General features: G+C 45.4%; 1 protein-coding gene across 15 annotated transcripts in view; it reads left to right on the top strand.

Annotated features, from left to right (window-relative positions):
- Positions 1–7,232: 7,232 nt before the first annotated feature.
- TGIF1 (TGFB induced factor homeobox 1) overlaps positions 7,233–13,089 on the top strand; it is a 27,042-nt gene continuing 21,185 nt past the window's right edge. For 13 of the 15 annotated variants that reach the window (XM_021525238.4, XM_085573769.1, XM_085573777.1 and 10 more), the window contains exon 1: positions 8,207–8,606. In XM_021525238.4, coding sequence (XP_021380913.1) covers positions 8,591–8,606 — 16 coding nt within the window. In that variant the 5' untranslated portion in view covers positions 8,207–8,590. The other 2 variants (XM_085573779.1, XM_021525239.3) reach the window with 2 other exon arrangements.

Below are 13,089 nucleotides of genomic sequence, written 5' to 3'. Positions count from 1 at the left end.
CAGGTGATTCAATTCCAGCTCCTCAGGAGGCAAATGACCCTACCTGGACTGATCATATTTCGTTACACTTCATGAGGAGCACAGAGGTGGAGTAGGTGTAAGAGATTCTAATATTTGCTGGTAGTAGGATGATAGCTCTTACTACACCTCTTAACTGCAACAGGAGGAGGAAAAACATAGATTTTACTGTCTTAATAGTTACCATACACAGAGAGGTGAAAGCTCCATGCAGAATCAAAATGTCAGCACCACCAAAAACTAGCATGCATTCCCATTTCTCTGCACTGCCCAAACCTCCTTTGTCTGCAAATCTTTAGGCTTGGGGTTTTAAAAGCAAGCACTGACACCTCACTTATGTTCCATAGTACAAAAAGTACTGAGGGTGAAAGAGCAGAAGCCCCCATCCAATTGATGTGATCCATTCCAAAAAAACAACAAAACTATGATGAAATTACTTGTTAGACTGTTTCTGTCTCTCACTCGCTCTTGGATGGGCCACATGCAGGTTTAGTGCCCTTGGTGCCCTAAATCATAACTGCAGGCAGGCACTCAGTCCTAAATCATCTCAATATGTATTTGCCTAGAGGAGACTAAAGCCTCAGGCTATGGCTAGGATTTTATAGAAAAGTAGCCAACACCCAGTACCTGTCACTTGAAACATCTTACACAACGTCGGCAGTGAAAAGTTTTCAGTCATCATTTGATCACTTTTTACCCAGCTGAAAAGATCAGCTCACTACTACTACTACTTGCAAGACAGACAGTAATCCCTCATTCTACAAATTTGCCCCTTTAGGCTGAGCCTCTCAAGCAGGCACTGCATCTTTTCAATGCACAGAAATACTCAGTAAATTGAACACTAACAGTTTACTTACATGTTCAATTGAAGAAGCTGTCCCATAAGGCTGTAAATTTGACTGGTCACTCAGAATCTCTTTAACATGTCCATAATACTGCAAGAATATTCTGTTTGCACTTACAATCACAGAATGATTTGGGTTGAAATGAACTTCGGATATCATCTAGTTTCAACCCCCCCTGCCATGCACAGGAACAACTTTCACTAAGACAGATTGCTCAATGCCTCATTTAGCCTAGTTTTGAATGCTTCCAGGGATGGGGCATCCATAGCTTCTCTGGGCAACCTGTTCCATGTCACACCACAGGCACAGTGAAGGGCTTCTTCCTAATACCTAATCTAAAGTTTCTCTTTTTTTCGGTTGAAAGCCAGTCCCCCTTGTCCTATCACTACAAGCCCTTGTAAAAAGTCAATCTCCAATTCTACAGTTGCATTAATTTTAAATTGTGTAACTCTGAAGATTACTAGAACAGTAACAGCAACAAAAACAATCAAGTGGATGCAAAACCTATAGACGTACAAATCAGACAGCTTTGGAAACAAAGCTCTCAGAATATATTCAGAGCAGGTACAGCACAGACAGCAGTGGCAGCTTTTCAAAATTCAGTACACAGTGTTTAACAGTAGCTTGTCATAAAATTCTACTGGCTTCTAATTAGTCTGTATCCTTTTCAATCTTTGCTGAACATGAAGTTATATGTCTGAACAGTTTTTTCTGTACTATTATACCTCATAAATAACACTTATATTCATATTCTGCTAAAAAGGTATAGAAATTCTGCAGTGCCAGAAGGCACTCTTATTTCCTACATAAACCTTTTATCCTAATGACAGGAAAAGATGACTGTGTGTCTTTAGCAAAAGCTTGCTATTTCCCTAAATATTACAATGTTCTTCCTTAGGTCACAGGCATAACAAATACTCCAAGTTAGATTTTTCCTCTAAACTACTAATGTAATTTATTCTTCTACCAGGTAGTATTTTGTGCATATTTTATTCACTACCATTGCATTTTTTGTCCTTCTGGAAGTCAAATTTAACCTTGTTTCATAAGGACAGAAATAACTTCAGAGACAATGTTCCTGAAACACAACTCTCAAAAAACAAAACAAACTTCAAATGTAGACTCAGCCATGCAAATATTTGGCTAGCCATAATGTTATTTCCTTTACAGTAGACTACACAAAACAGAATATAAGTGCCCAATATAGCTATTATTATTTTTAAATAGTTATTTCATTCAAAATTAATATTCTACTCTTAAAAAAAAAAAAAACCAGCTGCCAAGTGCAGATAACCCTTAGGCTTTGTTTTTGTTGCTTTATACAGTGATTTTTATACAGTTCGATATAGTTTGCTGACGCACAGCCCTAAGTGGAGATTGTCCAACTAAATACTAGACTGTCTAAGACAGTTAAGCAAGGTCACTCTTGTTTTGGGTATCTTGCAGTAAACCTCCTGCCTTGTCCTCCTTCAGTATGCACTACCATCAGTGGTAAAAGCAAGTTAGGAATCCCACAATTAAAACAAACAAAAAAAAAAACCTTAAAACCATTTTTTCGCTTGGTCAGCCATACCTGATTTACCTGCTTAACTTCTTACAGATAAGCAAAACCCGATTGCATAAATTGCACCCAAAGTGTCGAATTTCAGGAGAGATCTGTTTCCTCTCAAGCCCCAAGTTCTTGAGCTAAGCTGAGATTGTCAATTGTGCCATTTGTCATGCTGATCTTGTTATAGTCACTCGAGTATTACAAAAGAAAATAGAGCCAGAGCACCCCCTCTTAGACAAGAGGACAAAGCAGTTATGAGATGTGATAGACAAATAATAATTTCTCCATCACTGAAAGAAATACATGAGGTCTGATCCCGTACTTTAAAGTTAAAACCTGAAAAGGAACTCTTAACTGGAAGCAACTGGAAGCCTACAATTCACTATTTTTAAAAATATTTCATTTTACACAGGGGTTTGTCTTCAAGCTGTGGAAACAAAACTACATTTACATTAATGCAAGTTTCACAAACCACTCCCCAGAGGAAGCTACACAGATTTTAGTCTCAGAGTGGAAATGATTATACCACTTAAGAAGTTTCTGCACTGTCTTATAACTAACATCACTGAATATACTTAAGTTGTCTCTACAGTAAGAATAATATTCTCTTTCCATATGCTTATGCACTAAACACAGACATAAGGGAGGACCATGTGCGGATGAGGGAGCAAAGGGCTGGCACAGGGAATAGCTGAAGGAGGCCCCAGAGAGAGACAGCCCAGAGAGCAGCCATTGCTCCTCTTTGGCAGTAAATGTCTGAAAACCCCAGCGGCAAGCACAGATCACTCCAGCAGCTGATCCTCATCAGGAATCCTAAATACTTACCCTTACCTTTAATCCATCCTAGAATCCTTACTGAGAACCAAAAGCTTGTAAACATGATGCTGTAGCAGTCAGGAATCAGTATGATTTTACATAAAGAATTCCTGAGGTTTTTGCACTTGTTTGATCTTTGATAACCACAAGAATGCACACAGAAAACAAGTGAAAAGCATGTTCAGGTTGGTCAGTCTATTATGCAGAAATTCTGAAATCTTAGAATTGTCTTCATGACTTAGATTTACCCTTTCTGCCCTTGCACAAAGGTAGTAAAGTGAGCTTTAATTGAGAGAGCACAGCTGGTTGACATAATTTATTCAGATTTCAGAAAGGTCTTTGACAGGGTTCCAAGCTACTGGAGAAACTAAAATACTGCTAGGGAAAAAAGGCAAACAAGTATAATGGATGAATATCTGGTTGGAGTAAGTGAATCAAAACTGTATTGAAGTTTGATTTTTTTTTATTGTGACAGAAGGTTGACAGCAAGGTACTTTGCATCTTCTGATGTTCAGTGCTTTTTAACAGAATAACTCTGACCAGTGAGAGAGAGACAGAGGCAGGCAAAAATCAGTGATGGAGACTGCAGATATCAAAAATGTATTTGGAGATTTGTGAATAAGTTCAGTGTGACTTCTGTTACATGAATGAACACTGCAATGACAAAAGATTCAGCACTGATATGAATATGAAATCATGCAGAAGAGAAACTTTACTCAAGCTGTATAACCTCCAAAGCTGGTAGAGCCCCATGCTCAGTATGTAGCAGCAGCCAAAGATAAAGCCTAACATGGTGGATTCCATACAAAAATAGATCAGGGATTAAGTAATATCAAATAAATATATATTCTAAACAGAGGCATAACCTTGTTTGAAATACAGCAAGCAGCATAAGTCACCTTTACTGAAAAACCAAACACTGTAGGATTGAATACACCTGGGAGAAAAACAGGCAATGAGAGAAGTTTGGAGTAATTCTCATGCAAAAAGAGTAAGAATTTTTCTGTCATGTAGAAAGATACAAAATAATGAATGGTACCAAAACAGGAATTTGTGTTTTTTTTTTTTCCTCAAAGCACAAGAGGATATTAAATGAAATAAGAAAAAAAAATTGAAAGCAATGCATTTTTGTATCATTCACAACTCAACACTCAAGTGCCATTACAAAATTTTAGTGCTATGAAGATATTAAACTTTTGTACCAGTGTAAAGACTATACAGCTAGGTCAGTAATAAACTCTTGAAGTTCTATTAAACTTTTCCTCCAGTGCTTGTATTGAACCATTAAATATTTGGATGGGACATTTTTGGGGAAATATTACCTCACATCTGCCTTGTGTAGCCTCTTTGATACACTGAAACTACTCAATGTCACGGGTAGAAAAGGTGAAGGTTAGCTGTGACCTACAATAGTGATTCCTGTTTTTCTATGGATAGATTTATTCACCTGTTGCATTGCTTTACTCTTAGTGCCATAGGCATGATCTGCTTAACTTTGTGCTACTTAATTCTGTTCTGACTACAAGTCAATAAACTTTATCACAAATATTCCAATGGCATCTAAGTGTCAATGGATTTATTTTCATAACAACCTTGTGGTGGGAGGGGGTAAAATGCTATCCAGTTAATAAATGGGAAACTGGAATAAAAAGATCCAAGACAACAAATGTCCACAAGCCTGATTTGCCTAGGTCCTCATTTCCCAGAGTACTTGCTTTAATAGTTTCTGTGCCCAAAACATTGCCTTGGAGACCTCAGCAGTTAGGCAAATATAGTCCCAGCACCTCAAAGCAAAGCACTTGCAAAGTAAGAAACGTACAATGAGTCGTGCAAGGTATTGCGTGTGGCAATGTGACAGGACAGAAACGTGCACACCACCACTGAAAACTGATAAACATATGACGCTGGACAATCATGGAGTAATTAAAAATCTAGCCCCTCCAGTTTAATTTCTCTCCCTTTTTATAATCCAGTTTTACAAACACAACATGTCTGTGCAGATGAGTCCAGACAGAGCTGAACTTGCTCAGACTAAACCAAGCTGTTCCAGCCTGTTGGCACAGATGTATCTTGATGCACGTGTACACCACTACCTACCCAAGGAGCTGCACAGATGCCAAAGCTGCTCAGCATGAAGCAGTTTGAACTGCTTGTGAGATACAACTAACAGTGCTGATGCAGCTCTAGCTGATTAAGTAACTCTAAAAACACAGCCTCACGAACACCTGAAGGAAAAATAAAAACGGCAGATAGTTACACATTGCCTTCCATACCTTCTGCTTGCAAGCAGCAGCTAATACTAATACACACGATCATCTTACAGAACACCAGGTTATTTGCTACAAGACTAAGTTGATCAGTCCATTAGATTTGAGTTAATGCAAATTACCTGCCCTCCTTCTAGACACAGCCTTGTTTCAGGTGTGTTCAAGTTTTACCGGGCAGAGAGAGCCGTGGGGGTTTTCTTCCACTGCACTACTTGTTTGCAAACTTTAACCCACTACCACCTGGTACACGTCTTTAAGTAGGAAAGGCAGCCAAAATGTGTGGACAAACCTGAGATACTGCACCAGGCAACAACTGCAAAGTGAACTTTCACACAAACACACTTTCAATCTTTCCCATTGGTCCCAGCTATGGGTATAGCCCTCCATACTCCCATCCTTGGAGGAACTTGTTTTAAAACAATGCCTTTCCATGTGTTTAAAACCACAGGAGCTAGGAATGAACACCCACTGGTCCATGGCCTTCTCCTACAAGCTAAAAAGCTGCCACACAAAGTCGAAATTTATCTTTTCCTAGAAAGGCTGTTTCTAAAGCTTTTGAAAAGGAAAAAAAAAGTAACTTGAGTTCAGTGTGAAAATAAAACGTTTTTCTCCGTATAAAAATGACCTTGTCAAAGAAGAAAAACAAAACAAAATAAACCAATTTAAACAAATCTCTAAGAAAAAAAAAAAAAAAAAAAAAGGAAAAAAATGAGGAAAGAGCTAGTTTCAAAGATTCCACAGATTTGCCTGCGGTCCCAAGGACAATGAACAGGCGTGAGTCGGCTCTGGCGGCACGGAGAAAGGGAAATCTCTTCGAATCCTTGACGTGTCTTTTGTTAACTTCCCATAATTGCTTTTTTGGCATGACCATTACCCGGACGCTGGGAACAAGCGGTTCGAAGAGCCAGCCCTCACAGCTGGGAAGCAGGGCTTTTCCACAACAAAAACAAAACAGTAAAAGCCAAAATAAAGCCATACGGCGGCGTGCGCGCACAACCCCCGCCCCTGAGCCACCAGTCCCTCGGGGGCACGGCTCGGGTGAGAACGCCGGCCCCGAGCGAGCCCCGTCCTGCCGGGCTGACACCGCGCGGGGCGGCAGCAACGAGGAGTCGCACCCCGGGGGCGCCGCGGCGGGAAGGAAGGGCGGGCGGAGGGCGCTCGGTCGGCGGGCAATGGGCCGGATCGCGCTGCCGCCGGCGGGACCTCGGGCCGCGCCGCACAAGTTCCCGCCTGGCGCGGCGCCGTCAGTCAGTCAGTCAGTGTGTCAGTCAGCGTGCCGTGCCTCGCTGACCTACAGCCGGACACGCCGCCCAGCACAAGGGTCACCCATGCCGGAACAAACCTCCGGCCCCGCAGAGCAGCCGACACCGAGCCCATGGCTAACTGACGTGACTCACCAGCTGCCCTCCCCCCGCACACATCCCCCGTTCGGCATACAACAGCTGTTTTATCTCCCGCTGTAATTACATCACATAAAAATAGTTACAAGGTACTTGGGGAGGGCTTGCTGCTAAAACGCTGTTGCTTCCCTTGTGCAGTGAATGCGGATTTGCGCGGACGCCCGCGCTGCCGGGGGGGTGTAGGGTGGTGGGGAGGGAATGATCCCTGCACTGCCGAAGGAATCCATGATTTCAGCAGCCGTTTCAGGCGCCTGCTGCTCGCCCCCCGCGCCTGCCCGGGCGGGAACAGCCCCGCACGTGCCGGTGCGGGAGTGACACGGACACGCTCCCGTGGAATAAGTGCACGCCGCGCCCGCACGCCCGTTCCGCGGCCAGGCGGCTTCTTTTCCTTTCCACGCCGAAACCTTCGCCCGCGACACTTTACACCGCGGCTGGGCGCTCAGCACTTTTGATTTTTTTTTTTTTCCACCTGGTTTTGTCAGGGGGCGGTGGGGGGAGGGTCGGCACTCGCTGTCAAGGCCGCCTGTGCCTGGTGAAAGCTCTCCACCTCGCCAGGGAAGCTGGAGCGAGCTGCTGGCGGGTGTCACGTTTCCCATCCCGGAGGAAAAGAAACTGTTGCTGCTGCAGAGCGTGCTCGCCCGACAGCGATGAGTCAAGCTGTGAGACTTCTCTCTTTTACTGCTGCGATCATGTGCCGCAGCAAAATCTACCGGGCTCGGGAGGAGGGGGGGAGTCGAGGGGGAGAAAAACAACCTTTACGAACTGATGTAAAAATAACCGCAGAAACGGGGCTCGCCTTCCCCGCGGGGGTGGGTGGGGGTGTGTGCGGCCAGCGCCGGCCAGGCGGGGCTCCTTCAGCACTATAGGGGATCGGGGGGAGCAGCCTCCGCCACCGGGCCGTTCGGCAGCCGGGAGGGGGGCGCCGGTCTTTGGAGGGCTCCTTTCCTTCCCCTGCCGTACGCACTCTCCTTTCTTCTCCTCTATTCACGCGAAGGAGTGGGTGGTTCGTCCGGCAGCAACAGGAGAAGGCTAGTCAAGGGCAGCTGTCAAAATCTCCCCCCCACCGCCACCCCCGCCTCTTCCTTCTCCTCCTTCCAGTTTAATGATCAAACGTCTGCTTGGAAGAAAGGCGAGGGAGCGGGAGGCACGGAGAGCTCCCCCCGCCGCTGCTGTTGTGTGTGCATGAGCGAGCGGGTACAGGCGGACACCCCCCCGCTCCGGCCGGTCCCTCCCCTCCCGTCTGACAGAGCCTCAACACCCGGGAGGGGAGGGAGGAGAGAGGAGGAGGCGGCCGCCGCCGCCGCGAGTGCCAGTGCAGCGCACGGTTACTCTCCCGTACTCACTGCGGGGAGGTGGGGGAGGGCGGGCGCTGTGTACCTTTCTCTCCCGTGCCTTTCCTCACTTTAACAGGCCGGGGCCAATCGCCAGCAGAAGGGAACAAAGGGAAGGGGGAAGGGAAGCCCACCCCGGCCGTACTAGAAAGCCCCCGGGGGAGGCAGAGTCCTGCGGCTCCCGCTGACAGCAGCACGGCCGGTGACCGGGCGCCTGGCTCCGCGGCGCTGCTTCTTCTTTTTTTCATCGACCTCCTCCTCCTCCTCGTTGAGCTTAAAGGGGGAAAACAGCGTCCGGCGAAGGGAGACAAACTTGGGTCGGTGCGTGGGGTGTCCGGCGATCGGCTCGGTCCTCGCGATCAAGATGAAAAGTAAAAAAGGTAGTTGTTACGGGGTGCCGGGACAAAGCGGGGTGCCCCGCGCCCCTAGACGGGGTGAAAAGGGGAAGGGGGGCTGTCACTAAGCCAGCCGGAGTCCCTTTGCCTTCTCGGCCTTTTGTCCCCCGTGACCCCCCCCCCCCCGCCCCCTGGCCTATATCCCCTGGAAGATTGCAGTGGATGCTCCGCTCCCAGACAAAACATGCGGGGCTGTTGTTTGGAGGCGGCCGCCTCTCTGCGCCGCTGGCTCCCTGTCAAAAACATGTCCAGCCGTTCGCCTCGTGTCCTCCGCCAACTTTTGTTCTCGCCCCCTCCATTGAGCCCCTTGCCCCTGCCCTCCGGTAAAACACTTTTGAACGTTTTTCCGCACCGAGCCCCGCCGTCCCCGCGGGGGGGACGAGGGTGCGGGATGGTTTTCCAACTTGGGGCGAGGAAAGCGGGGCCGTCCGGCAACTCTTTGTTCGCGGGGATGGCAGCGTGGGGCTTGAGGCGTGGGGGGGGGGGAAGGGGGGGGGGATCGGCGGCAGGGCTTCAAACCCCTCCGCGCCCTCGACCACCTTGTTTTCCTGAAAGTTGGAGCCTTTTGTTATCCCCTTTATCTCTTAAAACAGGGGGGACGAAACGCAAAGTACAAAAGTTTTGACGCGGGGTTAAAAGGAAGAAGACTTCCCCCCCCCCCCCCCCCCCCCCATAGCCATAAGGCTGTTTGAGTTTTCTTTGTGTCCACTTCCAGACAAACTTTACAGTTAGAGGATCGTTACTCATCGTACTCGTGGTGCTTTAAGTGCCCTTAAATTAGCGCTTGGCCACAAAGACGCTTTCGGATCTAGCGCTCCTGCGCTGGCTGGGAAGAAGTTCATAGCAAAGCAGTGTCTGTTCAGTTGCGATTTGCCAGCGGCGGTGTGGCTGAAGGGTGTTTTGCATTCAAAGACCATTAAATGCTCCGAAGTGGAGGGTTAGAGGGGAGCAGTGCGCATGTTCAGTACTCCAGAGTTGTGCTGTTTTTCCCTACTATGCATTCCTGCGGCTCCGTAGTAAAGCAGCCTCTCATTGTTAGTACCCTTGGAGCAATTAATGCATATGTAGTTCGTGAAATCATTGGGCTGCTGCAGACATGGTGTGTACTAATATGGTTTGTAGCCCTCGTCAGAAGTTTTTGGGTTGTTTTTGTTTTTTTTTTTTTTCGACGTGCCACTCGGCTAAGAGGAGCGCACACAAAGGGAACTGAGCCACAAAGGCGAAGTTTAAAGAGCAGGCAGGGTGTTGCTGGGGAGCGCAGCGTCCCGCGGGAGCGGAGCGGAGCTCGATCCCAGGCACAGCCAGAGCTGCGCGCCGAGCTCAGCCCCCCTGAGCCCAGGGACGGCGGCAGCGCTGGCTTTTACTTGTTTCAGGGGTCTTAGGTAGGTCGAGATTCTTCACGCTGTTGGAAGCAGTTTGTGGTTTGTTTCCCCCCACCTCTTTTATAGTTTCGCTGAATTAATTCAGCCCAGTTATTTTTAGGACATTCCTATGCTGCCTATTTGCACAGCAGTGGTGAGCTGGTTTCCTGTCTGCTGTTGCTTCCATTGTTCAGACTTCTCTCCCCGAGGGCAGCTGCTGGTTGGTGTAATACCAAACTCCCTGCACTTTCAACTGTTGTTCTTGCCACCCCCGAAATAAATGCGTGTGGAAAACGCTGACGTAGTTTCTAGGTATGCATGTGTAGGGCTTTGTGTCTAAGAGTGTGTGTGTGTGTGTGTGTAAGCTCTGCTTTGAGGATTGCAAATCCTGGGCTGAAACAATGGAAACAATGAAAGGTGACAGGCGGGAGGGAGAACTTTTGAGAGGGGCCATGGGCCTGGGGTTTGCGTGGCACAAATTAAAAGGTGAGGAGACAAAGGCAGAAACTTTTAAAAAGATGTTAGGGCTAGGGTGCCTTTGTTTTAATAAAGGTTGGGCTTGTACTTATTTGTGACCTCCTGGCATTTGAAGCTCATTCAAGAAGTTTCAAAGCGTGACTTTGTTTCAGATTTCTTGCTTGCACTCCTAGAAAAATCCCGTTTAGAGGAAAAAAAGTATAGTACAGCCAAGTGTAGTTGCTTTAGAAGTAATAGAGTGCAAGCTGTAAAGTATAAAGTACAGAGGAAAACAAATAGGCTGGTTCCTCAGTTATGAAACTCATTCAGAGGAAAGAGGTAGTGGTTTTTTTTTTTCCTTTGGAAATTCCCTGCTGTATCCTTGTAGTTTTTTGCTACTTATAATTTTAAACTAACGTATTTTTCTGGTTGATTTTTAAATTTGCATTACATTTTAGTTAGATTTTTTGGTATGTGTGTTGAGTTCAATTTTTTTGTGTGTGTGATGCTGTATTTTTTGTTGTTGGTTAGTTTTGTTGAGGTTTTTTTTGTTTGTTTTTGTAGTTTTTTTTAAAGCTAGCAGACTGGATTTAAACTTCAGGACTCTTCTATGGATAGTTTAATTTACAAATAATAACGTGATAGCAGTCACACGGAACCTACTTGGCTTGCTAATGAGCTGATTTAGAACACAGTCTCGAAAAGGCATGTGCTCAAGTTTATACATGTGAAGAATCTTACTGAACTTGGTTACAACAGGATCAGGGGCTTGGATAGGAACTGGTTCTGTTTACCAGTGCTCATAAAAAAAAAATCTTACTGAAGAAATTCAGAGAACCCTGAGGGGTGGGAAGTTCTTTAAGGTGATTTTTGTCCATCCCCTCTCTGGAGGGCAGAGATTGTTCCTTGTGGTATACTTTGTCCTCTTTTGAATAACAATTGGTTTCTGCCACTTCCTCTGTGAAGCTCTTCCTCGACACAATGGGATAGTTTTTTTTTTTGTTTTGTTTTTTTGGTTTTTTTTTGGTGTCTTTTCCCCCTCATAGCCTAAATTTTTTCATTTGCTTAACTTCCATTTCATTTGTCTCAGCCTCTCTAAATACTTTGTCCTCCCCCTCAAAAGTATTTCAGCATACCTTTTTAAGTGGCAGTGGTTTGTTTTGAAATCAGCTTTAGTCATCACTGTACTTTTACTCAAGTTTTTCAAGCTGTTAACTAACGTTTGGGTGTTGAGCCCAGACTCCAGATCCTAGCTGTAATCTTCCCTGAGCTGATTACCGGGAGGACCTGTAAAGTCTTTGGGCTGTGGCACAATGCATCGGTGCATTCAATCATGTATATGAGTTCATCTGGGAAGCCAGGAGGATAAAGTAATTTATAAAGAAGGGATGCTGATCATGTAGTCCTTAGGTCATTAACAGCATAGACTACTTTTTTAAGTGTCCATGAGGAAGTGAAGGAATGGGATTTTGTGTTGTTCTGCATACCTCGCTGCAAATGAATTTGTGCTGCTTTAATTTTAGTTCTACAAAAGCAGGTGTTTTCGTTTGGATTAAATGTATTTAGGAGGAGACATAAAATAGCCTGGCCCTAGCCTGCTTTTAATACAAAATAAATTAGTAAGTCAGCTGGGGCTACTCATCGTGTCCACAGGCCTTTATTCTGGGTGTAAATAACAGTAAGCCAATGGTCCAGTCATGGAGCGTGGCCAGGACCCTTTTCAGTTGGGCCCTGTTAAAACAGGAAACCAGCAGCGAATAGGCTGATTACTAACAAGACGGAAAAACAAAGCTGGGTTGTAATCAGCAGGAATGCTTTAATGAAAACAGAGCCTTGACAGCAACAATGTGGCTCCTGCTCTAGTAAAAAATATCAGCTGGGGTAGTGCGAGATTTCTAGCCATGACTTCCTGTTGCTGCTAGCTCTGTTCTGCGCCTGAGAGATCTGCCACGAGTTCAGAGGGCTGATCAGCTATTTAAATGAGCTCATTTAAATGAGCAGAAGTCTGTGCTACACTGGGTTTTGTGCTTAACCAAAACCTGCTTTGTGTCACTAACTTAAAGTGTCAATTAATATGACACACTAAGCCAGCAGGTCAAAGGGCTGGCTCTGCTGGTGACTCATTTCTTGCTAGGTAGGTTACGGTTAGTCAGATGACAACTTTTACTTTAGCAAAAGATCTTACTTGAAAAAGGAGAAACGTTTTTATGCTGCTGGCTTGCACATAGTATTTTATCACTTTTTTTTTTTTTTTTTTTTTTAGCTAAAGGAAAGGCAGCAGTTCTAGGAGAGGTTTTGCTGTTAAAGTCAGTTTTCTGAAATTCAGAGAGGTGTTCATAGAGTCTTTTAGTTGTGTGGTAGGTCCTGGTAAGGTCACCTCAGATTGCATGGCGTGTATCTGTAGTATTTTTTGTTATGCCATGTAAATGCTGCTTGCAGACCATTAGACATCTAACTTTTTCATAGTAGTTTCTCCTTCCCTCTTGTTTCCAGCCCTTTCTGTTTGCCTCTCCCTCTTTTCCAAGGTCTTGCCTTACTGCCCATTATATTTAAAAACAAACAAAAAACCCAACCCTGTGAAGTGCTGCAACAGTTCTGGTTCCTGACAAACAAGAACAGCACACTTCAAAACATTGTCTGAATAGCATGGG

This window comes from Lonchura striata, chromosome 2 (assembly GCF_050655825.1).
Source record: "Lonchura striata isolate lonStrDom1 chromosome 2, ASM5065582v1, whole genome shotgun sequence".
NCBI classification, from domain to species: domain Eukaryota; kingdom Metazoa; phylum Chordata; class Aves; order Passeriformes; family Estrildidae; genus Lonchura; species Lonchura striata.
Note: the sequence above shows the minus strand (reverse complement) of the source record. Positions and strands in the feature narration are given on the sequence as shown.